General features: G+C 35.2%; 1 protein-coding gene across 9 annotated transcripts in view; it reads left to right on the forward strand.

Annotated features, from left to right (window-relative positions):
* Window positions 1-19,185, forward strand: part of SPEF2 (sperm flagellar 2) — a 235,389-nt gene that overhangs the window by 205,356 nt on the left and 10,848 nt on the right. For all 9 annotated transcript variants that reach the window (XM_051989705.1, XM_051989711.1, XM_051989718.1 and 6 more), the window contains 2 exons: window positions 403-585; window positions 14,799-14,891. In XM_051989705.1, coding sequence (XP_051845665.1) covers window positions 403-585; window positions 14,799-14,891 — 276 coding nt within the window. The remainder of the gene's footprint in view (window positions 1-402; window positions 586-14,798; window positions 14,892-19,185) is intronic.

Here is a 19,185-nt window from a genome sequence, read left to right on the forward strand (position 1 = left end):
TTTCAAATGATAGTTGAGATCAGCCATTCTCACTTTTCATTTTAATGCATTCCTCCCCGTGTTTCCCCCACTCCCTAAATAGAGAACAAAATATCAAGATATAGCTCCTTTCCCCCTGAACACTGCCCTGCCTGTAAAAACTACAGCTAATGTCTTGCTGTTCTTGAATTGGAAGGGCAACATGATGACAAAGATCTGCAAGGTAACAAATGACAAAAAGCAAAACATCAGATGGATGGAGCAATGGCACCATGCAATTTAGGGCAGTCTATATTCCCTATCATTAAAAGGTTCTTTATTGGAATATCTTAGCACAAAAAATAATGTAACAAAAATTTCAAGATTAATATAAAATAAAAATAAATTAATATAAAACATAATATTTTCTCCTTTTATTTACAGTTACAAGAGATAACAACTTTATTAACAGTGAATTCAGAATTTGTTGACTGGCGCAAATTTTTATTAGTCGTTTCACAACCTTGGCCACTCCCATCTGAGGAAGAACTTCTTCAGACACTGAAAAGATTTAAAGAAATTGATAAAGATGGAATGGGCTCGGTTACCCAGGAGCAGTATAAACAGGTTCCTTATGCTGTATATCTAATTGGATTCATACACACACACACACACACACACACACACACTCACACACATGCATTTTTTTTTCATTGTGAGATAGTTTGGCAGAGTGGATAGAAAATTAGACTTTATGTCTGACATTCTTGGGTTAAAATCCTGCTTCTAACACATATCTGCTATGTAATTCTGTAGAAATCACTTAATCTCTCAGGTTCTTGATCAAGTCAATAAACATTTACTAATTGGCAGGTAAATCAAATATAAATTCATGTGATAAAGTGGATAGAGTACTTGCCCTGGAGTCAGGAGGAACTGAGTTCAAATGTGCCCTCATTAGCCATGTGATTCTGCCCAATTAATTTAATCTTGATTGTCTCAATAGCTTTGTTGTTACAAAGCATTTATTAAGCACTTAGTTTACATCACATGGGTAAGTGGTTCAGTGAATAGAGAGAGCACTAGACCTGAGCCATTTCAAATGCACCACTGACACTCACTAGTTGTGTGACTTTTAACTTCGTTTTGCCTTAGTCCAATACAATGTGTACAAACAAGGGAGAGTCTTTAGCTTTAAGGAAGATGAGAAAAGGCTTCTCACTGAAGATGAGCTTTTAGCTGAGACTTGAAGAATCCAAGGAAGCCAGGAGGTAGAGATCAGAGGGGAATTCAGGCATGAGAGAAATTCATGGGAAATTCATGGGATAAGGAGATGGATGGAGTATCTTTTTCAAGGAAAAAGAAAGAGGCCAGTATAACCGGATCACAGAGAAGGGATGAGGGAAGTGAAAGAAGGAAGGGGCCAAGTTATAAATGGCTTTGAAGACCAAATAGATTTTATATTTGATACTGAAAATAACTGGATTTGATACTGAAACCACTGGAGTTTCTTGAAGGCAGGAGAAGGAAGGAAAGGTATTATAAAGTCAGATTTGCACTTCATTAAGATCAGTCTTTGTTACTTATCCCAGTCAACTCTCTACCATGCTGATCTTCAAGTCATAGAGAAAGTTTCTCTTTATGAGAACATTCTTTATGCCAGTGAAATCACACATCTAGCTTCTATCTCTAATCTTTTTTCTATTAAAAAGCTGCTACAAAAAAGCTACAATATTCTGTATCTACCAGTATTGTATCTTTTACCTACTTAAAACCTAATAACAGTGTGGGTAGTATCTATCAAGCATAAGAATTTGTCAGATATCTTCTAATAAGAATGGATTGAATGAATGGGTAGATATTGTGTGCTCTGAACTCTGTTAGGTATTAAGAAAATGGCAACTTGATTCCTTCGTAAGTAGATTATATGTGAGATAAGATTCAATACACATAAAGCACCAGCTGACATAGGAAAGTGCACAATAACATGGTACAGAATATTAAGTAGGGTTCATTATAAAAATATTACTCACATCTCTAAGTTTGGGGAAGGCTTCATGGAGGAAGATTGGTTTAAATTCTGCTTTGAACTATAGGAGGTGGGATTTGGAGAAGAGGGAAAGGCATTTGAGGCAAGAAGAACAAACAAAAGCTAAAAATAAAAAAAACAAGAATGAGCATAGTATGTTCTTAGCATAGTTAGAAAAAAAATTGTAGAAAAGGAGAATGTATATTATGGAATAGTAAGGAATAAAGTAAGTCAAATCAGGAAGTTTTGAAAAACAGAAAAAAAGGATTCATAGAATGGGAAGTCACTGAATATTTTTGAGTATAGTGTTAAGAGATGCCAAGACAAAAATGATGGTTTGGCTAGATTTTAACAGTGTTATCACAAAGGATGGATTAGAAGGGAGAAAATCAAATAAGCTATCTTATATCGGATTTTCCCAGGATAGCCACAGTCATTACACATGCTTTAGACTTTCCCAACCCTTGTTATTACTATTTGCTTCTTCTATCTGGAGTTTAATTCATCCCATGCATTTCAGAATCCTGGTCTGAGTCAGCCTGGTTTCCTATCTTAATTCCCATGTGAACTATGTGAACTCCCACATTATTTTTCTTCCTGTACCATTTTAACTCTTGGGTCCTATAAAGTTTCATGAAAATGTCCTTATCTTTCATTGGCTAAGTCTACACAAAAACAAGTATGGAAGAATTGAGGCAGGATTCAAATAATTCAGATATCCTCCTTCACTGAAAAGAGCCTAATTTGTTTTAATTTGGCTGTCAATATTGATTAGATTCACCACATTGTTCATTTCACTGGTTTACTTCATCCATGAAGATCCAAAGAGATGGGGATTTTAGTGAGATGCTACATTTATAGGCACATGATACTGTATAGGAGAGTGTATCTTAGCAACCAAAGATTCACCATTTCCCAGTCACCAATGAAGTAAAGTAGGGCTACATGCATATATATATATATATATATATATATATATATATATATATATATATATATATATATATATATATATATATATTCAGCAATGTTGTTAGTCACCTTCTGTGAGGATGAAAAGAGCATCATTGTGCTCTATACATTATTGTGCTATAAGAAATGATAAGCAGATTTTAGAAATGCCTTGAAAGACATGAACTAATGCAAAGTGAAGTCAGCAGAACCAGAACAATGAACATAGTAATAACAATATTGTTCAGTGATTAACTATGGATGACTTAGCTTTTTTCCAGCAATACAATGATCCATGATAATCCCAAAAGACTCATGTGAAAAATGCTAGCCACAGCCAAAGAAAGAACTGATAGTCTAAATACAGAACAAAGCATACTATTTTCAATTTATCTTTTCGTGTTTTTTTTTCCATTTGCAAACAAATGTCTAATTTTTTGTAAACTGTTTCTTTTATAATATGAATAATATGGAAATAGCTATTACATGACTGAATATACATAACCTAAATCAAATTGCTTAGCATCTGAAGGAAAGGGGAGAAAATGTGGAACTAAAAATTTCATTAAAAATGAATGTTCTGGGACTTCCGGCCAAGATGGCGGAGAGGAAATACACTTCTGTGTAATCTCCGTGTTTTTCTCTCACTATTCATTTCATTTCATGCCTCTGAATTAATGCTCGACTGAAAAAAAAACCATACAATTACTTACCAAGAGAAACCATCCTTGAGACTCGTCAAGAAAGGTCTGTTTTTGCGCGAGGGCGGGGACGGTATTTGGAAGCAGTCTGCGGGCAGCAGCGGCAACCAGAGCACAGATAGCAGCTCAGAACCGGGTGGACCGGAGAGGGGGTAGGACGCAATCGCAGCCGTCTCTGCGGTGAGAGCTTTGCTATAGGAGCAAGTCAGCAGCTCAGCAGAGAAGCTAAAAACACCGGGGGTGAAGAATACAATCCCAAACAGCTGGAGCTTCTCGGGACCTGGCCACCCCTCCCCCACAGTGTCTTAGCCCGCTCGGATCTCAGTGCGCAGGCGCCATAGCACAGTAGGACCTGTGCCTCACGAATACCCTGCCCCTCCCCCAAAGAAAGCAGCCTCCATTCAAGGGGTTTTTTTTCCTTCTGTTTCTTTGATAGTTTGTCTTTGATAAATAGACAGAATGAGCAAGAAACTGAAAAAGAATTTAACCCTGGACAGCTTTTATACAGATAAAGAGCAGACTCCAAACCCTGAGGAGACTAAAAACAAACAGTCCCCAGGTAAATCCCCGAAGGAAGAGACCTTATGTCCCTCAGCACAGATGAATCTCAGGGAGGAAATTAAAAAGGCTCTCACAAGGGAGCTAGAAGAAAAATGGGGAAAGGAGAGGGAGGCTCTGCAAAAGGAGAGGGAGGCTTGGCAAAAGAGCCTGGAGAAGTCAGTTAAAGAGAGAGTGGATAAAGAAACCAAATCCTTGAAAAATAGGATTAGTGAACTGGAAACAGAAAACAGCTCTCTAAAAAACAAAATTGGCGAAATGGAAAAATGAATGTTCTGGAGAGCAATTTGGAACTATGCTCAAAAAGTTATCAAACTGTACATACCCTTTGATCCAGCAGTGTTACTACTAGGTTTGTATCCCAAAGAGATTTTTTAAAAGGGAAAGAGACCTGTATGTGCAAGAATGTTTGTGGCAGCCCTCTTTGGAGTGGCCAGAAACTGGAAACTGTGTGGATGCCATCAATTGGAGAATGGCTGAATAAATTGTGGTATATGAATATTATGGAATATTATTGTTCTATAAGAAATGATCAACAGGATGATTTCAGAAAGGCCTGGAGAGACTTATGTGAACTGATGCTGAGTGAAATGAGCAGGACTAGGAGATCATTATATACTTCAACAATAGTATAATGATCAATTCTGATGGACGTAGCCCTCTTCAACAATGAAATGAACCAAATCAGTTCCAATAGAGAAATAATGAATTGAACCAGCTACACCCAGCAAAAGAACTTTGGGAGATGACTATGAACCACTACATAGAATTCTCAATCCCTCTATTTTTGTCTGCCTGCATTTTTGATTTCCTTTACAGGCTAATTGTACACTATTTCAAAGTCCAGGTTTTTTTTTGTAGAGCAAAATAACTATTTGGACATATATACATATATTGTATTTAACTTATACTTTAACATATTCAACATGTATTGGTCTACCTGCCATCTGGGGGAGAGGGGGAGAGGAAGGAGGAGAAAAATTGGAACAAAAGGTTTGGCAAATGTCAATGCTGTAAAATTACCTATGCATATAACTTGTAAATAAAAAGCTATAGCAAAAAAATGAATGTTAGCAGTTGTCTTTCAATAATGGATAATAGACAATGACTTCATGATTTTCATGAGGATGAAAATGGCATCAAGGTCGGATATCATATTGACAGTTAATCATTAACCTTGAAAAGGTTTACAAGCCAAGACTAAAGTAGAGGAAGAGTTGATACACAACTTTTTGTTCACTGACCTTGGTCTCTTAGGCCAAGATGCAACAGAGTATAGATTGATAATCTGTCATTTGTGCTAACTTTGCCCTGATAATATTAAGAGTACAGACGTTCTCTACCAGCCAGCACCAATCACGCCATCCACATGTGGAATCATCTGTTAAACAAATGGAGAAATTTTGAATGTTGTGCATGAGTTCACATACATTGACCATATACTTTTCAGAGGTATACACATAGATGATGGAACTAACATGCATTTCCAGAGCTACCTCAGTGTTTGGAAGGTTCCAAAGGAAAGTGTGAGACAAAAGAAGTATTAAACTACCTACTAAACTGAAGATCTACAGAACCATTCTGCTGACCTAATTATTGTAGGCCTATGAAACCTGGACAATCTACCAGCAACATTCCAAGAAACTTAATCACTTCTGATTGAATTGTCTTAAGAAGATTCTGAAGTTCACTTGACAAGATAAGGACAATGAAGTCCCCTCTCAGGATGAACTGTTAAATATTCAAACTTTATTGGGAAAAGTACAACTCTAATGGGTTGTTCAAATGCCAAACATACTTTTGCCCCAAAATCTGTTTTACAGAGGACTCACACAGAACAAGAAATAACACAGAAGTCAGAAAGAAGTGACATGAGAGCCCTCTCTGAAGAACTTTGAAATCAATTGTGGGACACAGGAGACATTGGCATCAGACTGTCCAGTATGATGTGCCCATCATGCCCTGCCTGCATCAAAAATGATGAACAAAGCATCTATGAGCAAAGCAGAATTGCAGTAGCTCAAAAGAAACAAGAAAGGTGCAAATTTAGGGACATTTCTACTCCAAATATTCAAAGGATTATTTGGGCCTGATCTATGGTAGAATCTTCTAAGCTCGTATTGAATTGATCAGCTACAGTCAAAACACCCAATACCTTGACCCTGACATAGTGATGCCATTTTTGTTCTCTTCAAGCAAAAAGAACAACACTTTGCTGAATTATAGAGCTGGGTCACACAGATGCATGGAATCCTTCATACCAATAAGATGACATTAAAAGCATGGGGATCCTCCATAAAATGCACTTTCTTTTCCCCATGACCCTATCACATTAAAGAATTGTTTCAACTAAACTTTGCCTCGCAATGGATTGAAACCAAGAGTCTGCGAAGATGCCTTTACTACAGGAGACCCCTCTTGAAAAAGAGGCCCATGGAAATTGCTCACCTCAAACTACTATAGACTTGCTTAAGAAAGTTTAGAGATTGCTGACCTTTCAACAAAGCTGATGAAATCTAGTCCTACACAATGCTCATAAATATAAAAACTGATTTCTTCATTGGACAAAATATTGAACTAGGTTATCTGAATATTCTATTTTAATTCCTAGAAACTTTTGTTCTTTCTTCCAGTCTCTAACTGCTAAAGTTGAGCTGATGATCATATATCTGATTTTGCAAATTGCTGGCATTTTGTAATTTATATACATTTTTATTATTACCTCCTTTATGAAAGAACAAATAAATAAGGCTCTTAGGAAGGGGGAAAGTTACATGCCACTATGTATTATTTACAAAAACCCTAATAAGGAAGCTATGAAATAAATAAGTGAACAAATAAATAAATGGTTTAAAAGACACACAGATATAGCAGGTGTAAGAGTAAATAAACATAAATGAATTCATAAAGCATTTTCATCAAATATAGATTGCCATCCTTGAATCATGACCTTGACTGGGTAGATGTACCTATTGTGGGGCTATCATTATTTTGTATCCTATTTTTATGTTGTTGCATAACTGCAAATTCATAGCAACTTAAGGACTCTAACTTCAAGGATATAATAAAATGCCAAACTTTTGAAATCAGGTGAAGCAATTGTGTACATAGATTCAGCAATTGAAAAATATAACAAGAAAATGTCCTTCTGAGCTTCCTTGCCATCATCTTCATCATTCACATACTGCCCTTTGCCACAAGTAGAGGTTTTACTCCAAGAGAATTTTTTGTTTTCAAATTACTGACTCATATTTTATCAGTCAGCAGTATTATAGGGTTAATGAGTCAAAAGTTCCAGGATATTTGTTCTATACAGAAAAGTAGGGCTTTAAGATTGTCTGGCCATATTTTAGAGACAGAGCTCAAGATATTTCCATATTTTAAAAGTAATCATGTAATAATCAAGTAAAACAGGATGTGGTTGACTTAGCCTACCTTATCAATTTGAACCTTACCTACTTAGTTGTGCAAACATTAAGATTTTTATGCAGCTACAATTGACACTCTTTTTTTTCTAAAACTATTTTTAGACCTTTATCCTGCCTTGCTCATACTTTTGGAAACAGTCTCATAATTGGTGTTTTTGCTTAAAATCTCTCCCTTAGTTAATTCATTCTCCAAACAACTGCTAAAGTAATAGTCCTAAAGCACAGAGGGGGCTGACAACAGGTTACTCCCCTACTTTTCCTGGCTTGTTATGCACTATTTCCTCTCATGCAGGCTACAGTCCTGCCTAACCTCCCTGCTTGCTGTTCTTGACATACAAAACTAATCTCTTTTCTCCATGCTTTTGTACAGATTGTTCCCCATGACTGGAATGCATCTTCTCCTAACTTCAGCTTCTTAGAGAATCTAGTTTCCTTCAAAGTTCGGCTCAAATGTAACCTCTAACATAAGATTTCTCTAAATCTCTCTTGCTGCTAGTACATCCCTCCAAAAAAAAAAGCTTTGTGTTTATTTTTTCATATTTGTTCACATATTTTACATACATACATATGTCTCCACCAAAAAAAATCTTGACTACTTACAAGCAAGGACTATTTCTTTTTTTTGTTTGTTTGTTTCTCCAGCACTTAGCAAGAGCAGTGCTTGAAACATAGTAGGTACTTAAGAAATGCTTGATTTTTCTTCCTAGGATCAAATTATAATTATTTCCTTTCTTAAATGTGAAATATTTTGAGACAGTAATCTCTATATTAAAATGATATAATTTGTACTTTTCATAAATAAGAAAAATGCAAGAATATTACAGAATTTGAAAATATGATTGCTGGTTTAAAAGATATGTTTGTAGATAAGCAATCCTTAGCTTCAATTGATTCTTAATTAAGCCAACCATCTTTAACAACTGAGCATCAAAAGCAAGTCATTTTGCTGTAGTGAAAAAGGAGAGGGTATGGGACTAGACTATACCTATCCCTTCTTTTGAGGGATTCTCAGAAATTGTGCATTCTGAAAGGTATCAATAACTAGGAACCAATCAACAAATACTTATTGAGTGCCTACTATGAGATTAGATGTCATCAATACAGCAAGAGATCTGTAGCTTCACCTCTACCAATGCAATATTTATAGGCTCCCAAATTGCAAAAGAATCTGCCAGTGTTAAGATCTCATGTAGTGGTACTTAGAACCAAACCAGATCCAGCCTGGTTCATTGTTAGGTGCATGTGGTTAAGTCTTTTCAGTTATCCAATGTAAAGGGCTGAAACTCTGAATAGGTGCACTGGAATCAGACAATGGAACACTTAAGGCTAATTACGTATTGGCCAATACTCCATCAGCATATGCTTGGAAAATGGCCCTTCTCACTATTCTGTGCTGGTTCAATCTTTTGGTGTATACAGAGAATTGTAGGAGGGATTAGGGGATGGAGTAAGATAAGCCAGAGTCACTTTGGTGGTGGAGGAAAAGAAGGGAAGTTGTGGAGAGCTTGTGTCCATCCCTTTCACTTCTCCCCCTAAAGACCAAGAATAAAGACCAAGGACTTTTGCTTATCCTGACTCCTGCTGATTCTAAGATATCCAAGGTTCTAACCCAGACTTCACATCCAGAACCCATCAAAAGCTACACTCTGAGCCTTCAGGAATCAAGATTCATTTGTAGTGCACATTGAAGCAGCAGATTAGTCTATTCATAAGAATACCTGAACTTAAAAGACTTTATATAAAAAAGAGCTAATGTGTTATTCTAAGCTAAGTGTTATTCTAAGATTAGAATCCAGACAGAAGAGAGGTCTTTGGTAGCCTATGTGCCAAAGAAGTGTTCACAGAATAGCTTGGCACTCTCATGACTGCTCCAAACATTCTACTCTCCTCAAGCCACTGACTTAAGTCTTCTAGCCACTCTCCATACTCCACACCTCTACTTCTATTCCTTTGAATCTCACTCCTCCTTGCCTCTAGTTTCAGAGGAAGAGGTGACCCTTCTCCATGTTAAAATTAACCTTTTATTTAACCTGTACCTTTGTTCTCTTCTCACACCTGTCATCTTGTTCCATCTCAATCATGCTGTCTCTTGCATCTTTAAACTTTTTGTCCTCTCCTTTTCTCATTTTTCTTTCTCTCTCCCTCTTATCTCTCATGTATCCCTGCATTTCTGTCTCAGTTTCTGTATCTGTCTCTTTGTTTCTCTGTTGTTCTCTATCTTTGGTTCTATCTCTGTTTCTCTGTCCCTGATATATTCTCTCTCTCTCTCTCTCTCTCTCTCTCTCTCTCTCTCTCTCTCTCTCTTCTCTCTCTCTCTCTCTCTCCCCCATATCTTCTGTGTGTTTCTCTCTCTCTTTCTTTCCTTGTTTCTCTCTGTGTATTTCTGTCTCTCTGTCTCTTTTTCTCTCTCTCTCTCTCCCCCCCTCCATATCTTCTGTGTGTTTCTCTCTCTCTCTCTCTTTCCTTGTTTCTCTCTGTGTATTTCTGTCTCTCTGTCTCTCTGTGTCTCTCTCTCTCTCTCTCTCTCTCTCTCTCTCTCTCTCTCTCACACACACACACACACACATACACACACACACACACATACACACACCACAAACACACACACACACACACACAAACACATTCTTTCCTAAAGTACTCAGGTCTTTTCATCTTGATAATAAAAATTTCTCTTGACCCTGATGATACCTCAGATCATTATCCTTTCTCTTTCCTCCAACTTCATAGAGGTTTATTGTTTTTATTTATTGAAAACTAAATACAAAACAAGAAAAGAAAAATAGAAAAAGAAAATAAAAACAAAACCAAAACAAAACATGGTCATGTGTTCAGAACATCAGAAAGAATTCAAAATATATATCAATTAATTTCCATTTCAAAAAAGCATATATAATAGAAGAGATTATATATTCATGATTGTCCATCTTTTCTTTGCTTCCTTATAGGTTATTCTTTTGTTTTCTGATGCACACCCTTTACTTTATTCTTTTTTTATCCTTTTCAGCCCTCCCCATCTCTCCTGAGCAGGTTATAGTTAAACATGGACATATTTATATATATATTATATATATGTATACATATACATATATATAATATATATATACACATTATCTATTTTTTTCACATCCACCCACATACATTATATCTGTCTACCCAAATACATATATCTACATGCATACACACACATATATATACATAGATTTGCATATGTATTTATACATGTGTAGATATGCATCTAAAACAATATTAATATTGCTGACATATAATATAGAATTCTCTATTGACTGAATCTGTTTGACTTTGTCTGAAATGAATAATTACTAGCCCTCCTTTTTTTTTTCTAGTGAATTCTACTCTTGATCTTTGTTATAGTGTTTGTATATATTTCTTATTTCCTATCTGTGTTAACTCTTCTCCTTTAATTCTACTCCTTAACTTGCCTTGCTATTACTTGGCTGAGCCTCACCCATGGATCCCTCGCTTATCTTCTCTCCCCACCTTTTTCCTCCATCTTTATCCCATTCCCATTAAGCTATACATCTTGTCCCACTGCCATAAATCTACACAGCCTTCTATATCAGACATTCTATTTTCTCCCCCCTAATTTCTTTATAGATTTTGGAGGATACAATATCCTTCATAGTATATATAGATATATAAATATAGATAGATATATGTGTGTATATGTAGGTATGTAGGTATATACATATTGTTCTCTATTTAACTCCCTCCCCCCATTTAATGTTATTCTTTGGGGTAGAATAGACTTTTTTTACTTCATTATTGTCCTCTGAAGATGAATCCTATTTTCCCTATTCCCATAATAAGGTTTTTTTTTCCCCTTTGTCTGTTCTTTTTTTTTTTTTTTTTTTTTTTTTTTTTTGAGAATTACTGATATCTCCTCTAATCACGTGGTAGGAAGGGTGGTAATTCTAGTTTCACTTCAGCTCTCCCCTCTGACCTGGAACTCTTAATTCAAAAATTCCATCTTTCTTGCAAGGGCCCCCAGCTGGCATTGTCCCTGTCCCACTGCTTCTGCACTCACCAGGTATGCTGGTGCCTTCTTGTCCAGGGCTGCAATTCTGCAGCACAGCAAGGCCTCCCATTCCTAATCAACTGAAATTCCCTCAGTCTTCCTAGATTTAGACTCCCAACTCCTGTCACTACTGGGGAAGTGAAAGTTCCTGTTGTTCAAACTGAGGTTACCGCTAAACCTAATTAGCCCCAGGGCTCCCTACTGGTTGTTTCTGCAGAGATAGACTAGAGGTGTTTATACCTCACACTTAGTTAAACCAGAGACTTGGAGTTGCTCTTCCAGTTTTCTTAGATTGTCCCAGGAGGACTCTTATTCTGCCCTGAATCTGTTTTGTTTTCTATCAGTCTATTTTTGTCCTTAGGCACAATTTTGCTTTGTTCATTGGGGAAATCTGAAGAGCTTGTGATTTTTTAACCTGTTCTGCCATATTTCCAGAATTCTCCTACCTTCATTGTTAAACACTGAGAATGTTTACTAAAAAAAAAAAAAAAAAAAAAAAAAAGCATGAAGAGAATACCATGTCCAGTCTACAGAGGGGGTCAAAGAAGGTAAACAGAAAAGGCCCACTGAATTTGTCACTCAGGTCTCATGTCAGAAAGAGCTTGATCAATAAAATTATAAGAATTTGCAAGCTATATTGTCAGGGGTTAAGATATGAGTAGATGGTGGAGAAGTAAAGATAGCAAGTATAGAGTAATCTTTCAAGATTCGTGATAACATTTATCATCCTTTTGTCTCTAAGTTTTTGTCTTAGCTCTTCTCCCTAATCATCTCATCTACTCCCAAAGTTTCAGCCATCTCCATGCAAATTAATTTCAAATCCATATCTGTTTACAATATTTACATTGCAGGACAGTTAGGTGGCACAGTGGATAGAGCACTAGTCTTGAAGTCAGAAGGAACCAAGTTCAAATCTGGTCTCACATACTTCCTAGTTGTATGACCCTGGGCAAGTAACTTAATCCCAACTGCCTCAGGAAAAAAAAAAGACTTACATTGCATAACATTTATCTCTCTTTACCCCGAGGTTATTATGCATTTCTAACTATCTATTAGACAATTTTATTCTGCATGTCATCCAGTCCCCTAAATTCAACATCTATCAACATGGTATAGTGCAGACGTGAATCAAATATGCAGCTGAGGATCCACATGCAGTCCACCATATTCTGTAATGCAGCCAAACTAGATTAAAATGTAATTGGAAAAATTTGATAAAATTGATAAAAATACAATCAGACATAGATTATACATTATAAAACTTAAGTTAACATGTAATTTACAAGGATCTTTTTTTATACTTTCATGGTCCCATTTCTACTTGAGTTTTACATCACTAGAGGGATAGAAAGGTCTAGGTTTAAATCTTGTCTCTGTCACTTACTCGCTGTAAGAACTTGGTCAAGGAATTTAACCTCAGTGAAACTCAGTTGTCAACTTCAAATCATAAAGGGGTTGAAGTAGATGACTTTTAATTAAAGCCTTTGTATCAAATTGAAGTCATTGATTCATTCATTAAATATATATTTATTTAGACTCTATTCTAAGCATGGCACTTTGCCTTGATAATTGCCCTAATAACTGGCAATTAGAAAATTTCAAGAAAAACTACTATGCTCATATTTATGAAAACAGTATTTTAGAAAGATTGTTTTACTATGTTTCAGGGAGAGGTTGAAAGCAAAACAGTTTGTAATCTATAGCACTCCCCCAAGGATGAGGAATAAAAGTATAAAATAGAATAGTACCAATGAGAATGGAAAAGAAGGAATAAAATATAATAGACATTTTGAAGGTAAAAATAGGAAGTTAGAAAGATTTGTTGGTAAATTGACTAAGTAAGGTGAAGGAGAAAAAGTCAAAGATAATTGATTCCAGAATCTTGAGCCAGAGTAAACAAGTGATGGTAGTGTCAATATTAGAAATCAGAAAGTCATAAAAAAGAATTTGTCATTGATGGAATGGGATGACATGTAGAGAAGACAAGGTTGTTTTGAATTGTAATACTAATATGTAATAATAATAGCATAAATATAAAATAACATAACATAAATAAAAGTTAAGATGCTATAGAAATGTAGGACTAGAACCCAGAAGTTATCAGTTCTGGGGATAAAGACTTAGGATTCATCTTGCATTTGGAGGTAAGGGCTGAAATATTAAGAATGGATGAGATTGCTGAGAGATCAGCTTTAGAAAGAGAGGAGATTGGTTACTAAGTACTCTCTCATCGAAGAAAGATGGGCCTGTGAAGGATTTAGAGAAGGAGAAGCAAAGGAAGAAGTTTACAAGAGAGTATCTTGTCCCAGAAACTTGGGTAGGAAAAACATTTAAAGGAGGAGACAATAAACAATGTCAGATGCTACCAGGCTCAATAATGAGGAAGAAGAAGAAAATACTGAATTTAGAAAATTTTAAACTCACTGATAACCTGAAAATATTAGTAAACTTGTAGATACTGAATAAATAAAGAAAGAGGGCTAAGAAAAATAAAGGAAGAACACAAATAGTAAATTAAAACATGAAATGTTGACCACTAATTCTGGAAGTCTGGAAGCAAGAAAGTAAATAAGACTATTCAGTGATAGTAGGAGTACCCGAAACATAATTATAAAAGACCATAAACTGATATCTAAAAGAAACCTTTAGATCTTCAATTTCAAACTGAGCCCCCCCCTCCTTTTCTAATTACAAAAACTGAGACACAAAGAAGTAAAATACTTTGCCTAAAGACACTCAGGTATTAAGAAGCATCACCAGAATAATGATAAAAATAACTAAAATTCATATAGTGCTTTGGCATTTACTTATGTTATTATCCCTATTTTGCTTATTAGGAAAGTTGAGTTACACAGCTAATAAGGCTCAGCACTATATCCACTATGCTATCTAGCTAAATCTAGGTTCTCTGGCTCCAATTCCATAACTTATCTCACTACACAAGATTATATATGCTGCAGTTACTTAGATGTGATGTTACTTTTAAACAAAAACATCAAAAATCTATCATCCAAAATATATGCAACAATCCTAAATACAGAGAGATAAATTATGTTGGTTTACTTAGAAAAAAATTTCTGCTAAATGAAAAATAATGAAATAAAATAATTATATTTCTTTTATTTATTATGTAGGTTGGCTTGTGGTTTACAGGTGATAAAGATGTCAAAATTCCAGAAGACCCACTTGAACCTTTACCATATAATAGACCAGAGCATCTTATAGAGGTAATTATTGAATTTTTTAATTGACTGTTATAATGTTTCTGAAAATAGTTTTGGTTTTCATTACCAGTATATGGGATATTTTGCAATTTCTACAACATGTTCTTTAGTTACAGCCTGGGCTATAATTTGGGAGACACAGGTTTTATTTAGCTCAAGTTCTAAAAATTACTTAGCCATATGAACTTTGACAAATAAGAAAATGAGGGGATTAAACAAAATGATAAACATTACTATTAATCACATGCCCCAAGAAGGTCAAAGACTGAAAGACCACAATAAATAACAAGGCATATATAGTAGTACCTTTAGTGATTTAAAAAAAGAAACAAAAACAAGCAAGAAAGCAAAACCTGGAAACAATGAGAGCCCACTAATTGGAGAATGAATAAACAAAAAATGGTGCATACAATTAAATAATGTTATATTAGAAATTCCAAAAAATATGAGAGTACTGCTACAAAATGATGTAGAATAAAGTAAACAAAACCAGGAAAATAATATATGCAGTGACTAGAAAAAAATGTAACTGAAAAGAATGCTACAATGAAGTCAACTTCTATATAACTATAATAAGGAAATTTGGTCCCAGAGAAGAAGTGAGGAATTGTTTGTCTCTCCTTTCTTTAGAGAGATTTGATTGGGGGTAAGAAGAAAGCAGGAGAGAAATTGGTTATGGAATATTGCTATCAGTTTCTTTTGCCTAACTATTTTTCCTCCTTTTAAGTGAAGCCTCCCTGAGTGAAAGGTCAAAATATAACCAGTCTTGATATATGTGGGTAGATAGATAGATACATAGATATCTAGGTACATAGACACATAGTCATTTACAAAACTGCAAAAAATAAAATCTAGAAGTTTAGAGAAATGAAATCCAAAAATATATATGTGCGCATGCATATATGTTTATATACTATTATGTATTTATACATATTTACATATGTTTGTGAAAGTTTCTAAAACATTTTATTTAGAACTTCTAGGGTTTTTTTTTTTCATTTCACTATAATAATATCAGTGTCCTGTAATTTAAAAAAAAAACATACTGAATTTTATATATCTTGCATGATCAGATTTAATTTATTTGATATTCCTAGTAGCCATGATGCTCTTAAGTCTTGGTGCACAAAATAAAATGGAAATAGCATAACTAGTTTGACTTTGGTATAAATGTTTACTTTCAGAAATATTAATATATCAAAATATTTAATTTCCCAACCCCATCTATCAATATTCTTATATGAGGGCAGAATTCTAGATAATCAAGAATAATGTAAGTAAAGAAGGATGGGAGATTTGAATAGAGGACAATATGAATAGTTTTATAGCAGACAAGTGTCTAACATCCATCCATTTGTGAAAAATTTGAATTAACTAAGGGCACAGAAATTAAATCCCTGAAGTAGGCAATTTCAGGCACAATTTTGTATATATGCTAAGCCCTTGAATTCATCACACAAGATAGTACTTAAAACATTTGTAAAATGTTGGTGGCTACAATTTCTTGTTAAAACAATGGCAAGAAAGTTCACAAGCAGTTAAAAAGAAATTGTTCTAATTGGATCATGATAACATAATAAAAATAGCAACACTAACTAGATTAATTTTCCATTTTACTGAGTGCCACATCAAAAACCATTCAAATATTCTTTTATATTGCATTACAACCTTCTTTATCTCTTCTTTGCATAAGTAATTCAAAGTTCAAGTTTAAGTATATTGGCCTATAAAAAAAATCTTTATATTTCTTTGGTGTTTCTCAAGTTCAGGACCATAAGATATTTTAAATTCTCCAAAAAAATGCTCTCACATTGTGAATATATCAGCTAATATCTTAAAGTTCTTCATTTGATAAAAAAGAAATTACCTTGATGGTAAGTACAATACCTATAAAAAAGCTTCATACAATAAGATTTTTCATTCAGTTGTAATTGGTGGCACATTCAAAGGCCTACAGCCCTGCTCATAATTGGAAGAAAGGGGAACCAAGAACTTTGCATTGAAAAGAGAGTAACTGAAGAGAAATGGGAAGAAGGGAAAGAGTGATCTCCAAGTTAGGAAGGGAGCCAGTATCCCGATTTCTGTCCCAGAAAGTCAGTCTATGAGTAGAAAATATGCCACACACACCTCTGTCTCACTTGCTCCAGTGGCCCCTGGGTATGGGCCAAGATTGCTTTTGATTATCCCAGATGATTTCTGAGCCTCAATCTTAAATCACCAGCTGAATAATCTAGTCACCAAACTTGTTTTCACATCCTCTTCCCCTGACAGCCACAACTCACTTCTTTATGTTCAGGTTTCAACAAGCAACTCCACTGCTTTCTCTCCCCTCCTTATAATGTCTTTTTCTCTAGCTCCTCAATATTCTTTTTCATGCTTTACAGATCCCATTCAACTTTACTGACTTTTCTGATAATGACCCCAGACAATAACAGCAAGAAAATTCATACTCATGTAATGCTTAAAAGTTTTCAAAGTACCAGTTGCAATGGATAGAAGTTGCAGAGAGGTAGATTTAAGCCTGAGGCAAGGAATAACTGGTTAATAATTAGAAGTATCTAAAAGTAGATTCCTAGCCCCTCACTAGAGGTTTTCAAACTGAAATAGCCCAGGCAATAAAATTCAAGACGGCCATAGTAATTCATAATTTAGAAATAATTTATTTATAACTGGCCTAGATGGTGTGCATGGCCAGGACGGACCTCCAGTAGAATTCTGGCATGGTTCTGTGTCCAACTGAAGTAGGGACAGCCTTATAAGCATTCTTGTTCACCCTTGCTGGCATATTTTGACATTAAACAGTAACTCGACTTTACAGGAAGAAAGATACAAAGGCAGATATTTTAACATAGATAAGGATCAGGGTTAGGTGACCACCCTCATGGAACAGATATCCTTGGGAGCATTGTTGATCTGGCACTTTGAAGTGCAAAAGAAGTCCCCTAATCTAATTGAGCAGACCCTTCTCTGGGTCCTTTAAGCTAAGACCGAGGGAGCCAGTCCTTTGTCCATTTCAAAACGATAGTTAGATGACAGCTTATCAGTAGGTTGCAGGTTAGTTGCTTTTATTAGATTAGATGATCACTGAGGGCCCTTCAGCTAAGATTTTGAAATTTTGTGATCCTATACACTGGCCGCTTTCTATTCATAGGTCATATCCCTAATTTTCTTTAATACATACCAATTAGGTAGCTATGTGGAACAGTGTATAACACATTGGGCCTGGAGTCAGAAATCTGACCTTAGATACTTACAAGTTGAGTGACCCTGAACAAGTCACTTAGTCTCTACCTCAACATTTCCTGACTCACAGGGTTCAAATAAGTACTGGTACATGGTAGTCATTTAATACTTATTCCATTCATCCTCCTTATGTCTTATTCTTAGCTTCACCCCCCTTGAACAAAGTACAATAGTAAATATTGGAAATAAAAACCAAAAAAGACAACCTGTTACCTTAAGGAGCTTATATTCAACTAGGGAAATATAACATTTTTAAACACAACACAAGTTGAGAAAAGGAACAGAACAAACAACCTGAAGGAATGAGAACAAGCTTCCCCTGACAGTATTTGAATTGAACCTTGAAGGAAACTAAATATTCTAAGAGTAAAAGTATGGATGGAGTGGATTCCTGGCATGATGACCAAGTTATGCAATGGTACAAAAGCAAAAATTAGCTTGATGAGCTTAGCTTCAGCAAGAAAACCAGATACACTGAAACTATGTGTGAAGCATTGTCTAAAATCAAGATGGAAATGGAATAGACTGGTTTCAAAATAGAAGAGTTTGTATTCTATCCTAAAGGAAACATTGAGTTACTGAAGATTTTCAAGTAAAAGAATGCCATAGTTGAATTATTTTGACATGGGAGAAGATTTGGAAAGGGAAATATGTGAAGTAAAAGAGAAGGAAAAGTTCATGAAAATTCTGAGGTTGAGGAACTAAAAAGATAAGAATATACTTGAAAATTATAAGTTTGGGGGAGAGACATGTAGTGGTGGAGTTCCATTTTGGACATGTTGAAATGCCTACAAGACTTGCAGATAGAAATGGCCAGATAGAGCTCAAGATAGTATAGAGAGAGATTTGGGAGTCAGATGCAAAGAAATGATCACTGAATCTTTTGGATTTAATAAGATGACTGTAAAAAAAAAAAAATGTAGAGAAGAAAGTAAAGAGCCAGAATAGAGTAAATTAATTCAATTAGGGATAAAATATGCTTAACAAAGAAAAATGATGGGAACCAGGAAAAACCGTAAGACTTGGAAAAGGAAAGGGCATTCAATAGCATTAA

The sequence above is a fragment of the Antechinus flavipes genome, chromosome 1 (assembly GCF_016432865.1).
Source record: "Antechinus flavipes isolate AdamAnt ecotype Samford, QLD, Australia chromosome 1, AdamAnt_v2, whole genome shotgun sequence".
NCBI classification, from domain to species: Eukaryota; Metazoa; Chordata; class Mammalia; order Dasyuromorphia; family Dasyuridae; genus Antechinus; species Antechinus flavipes.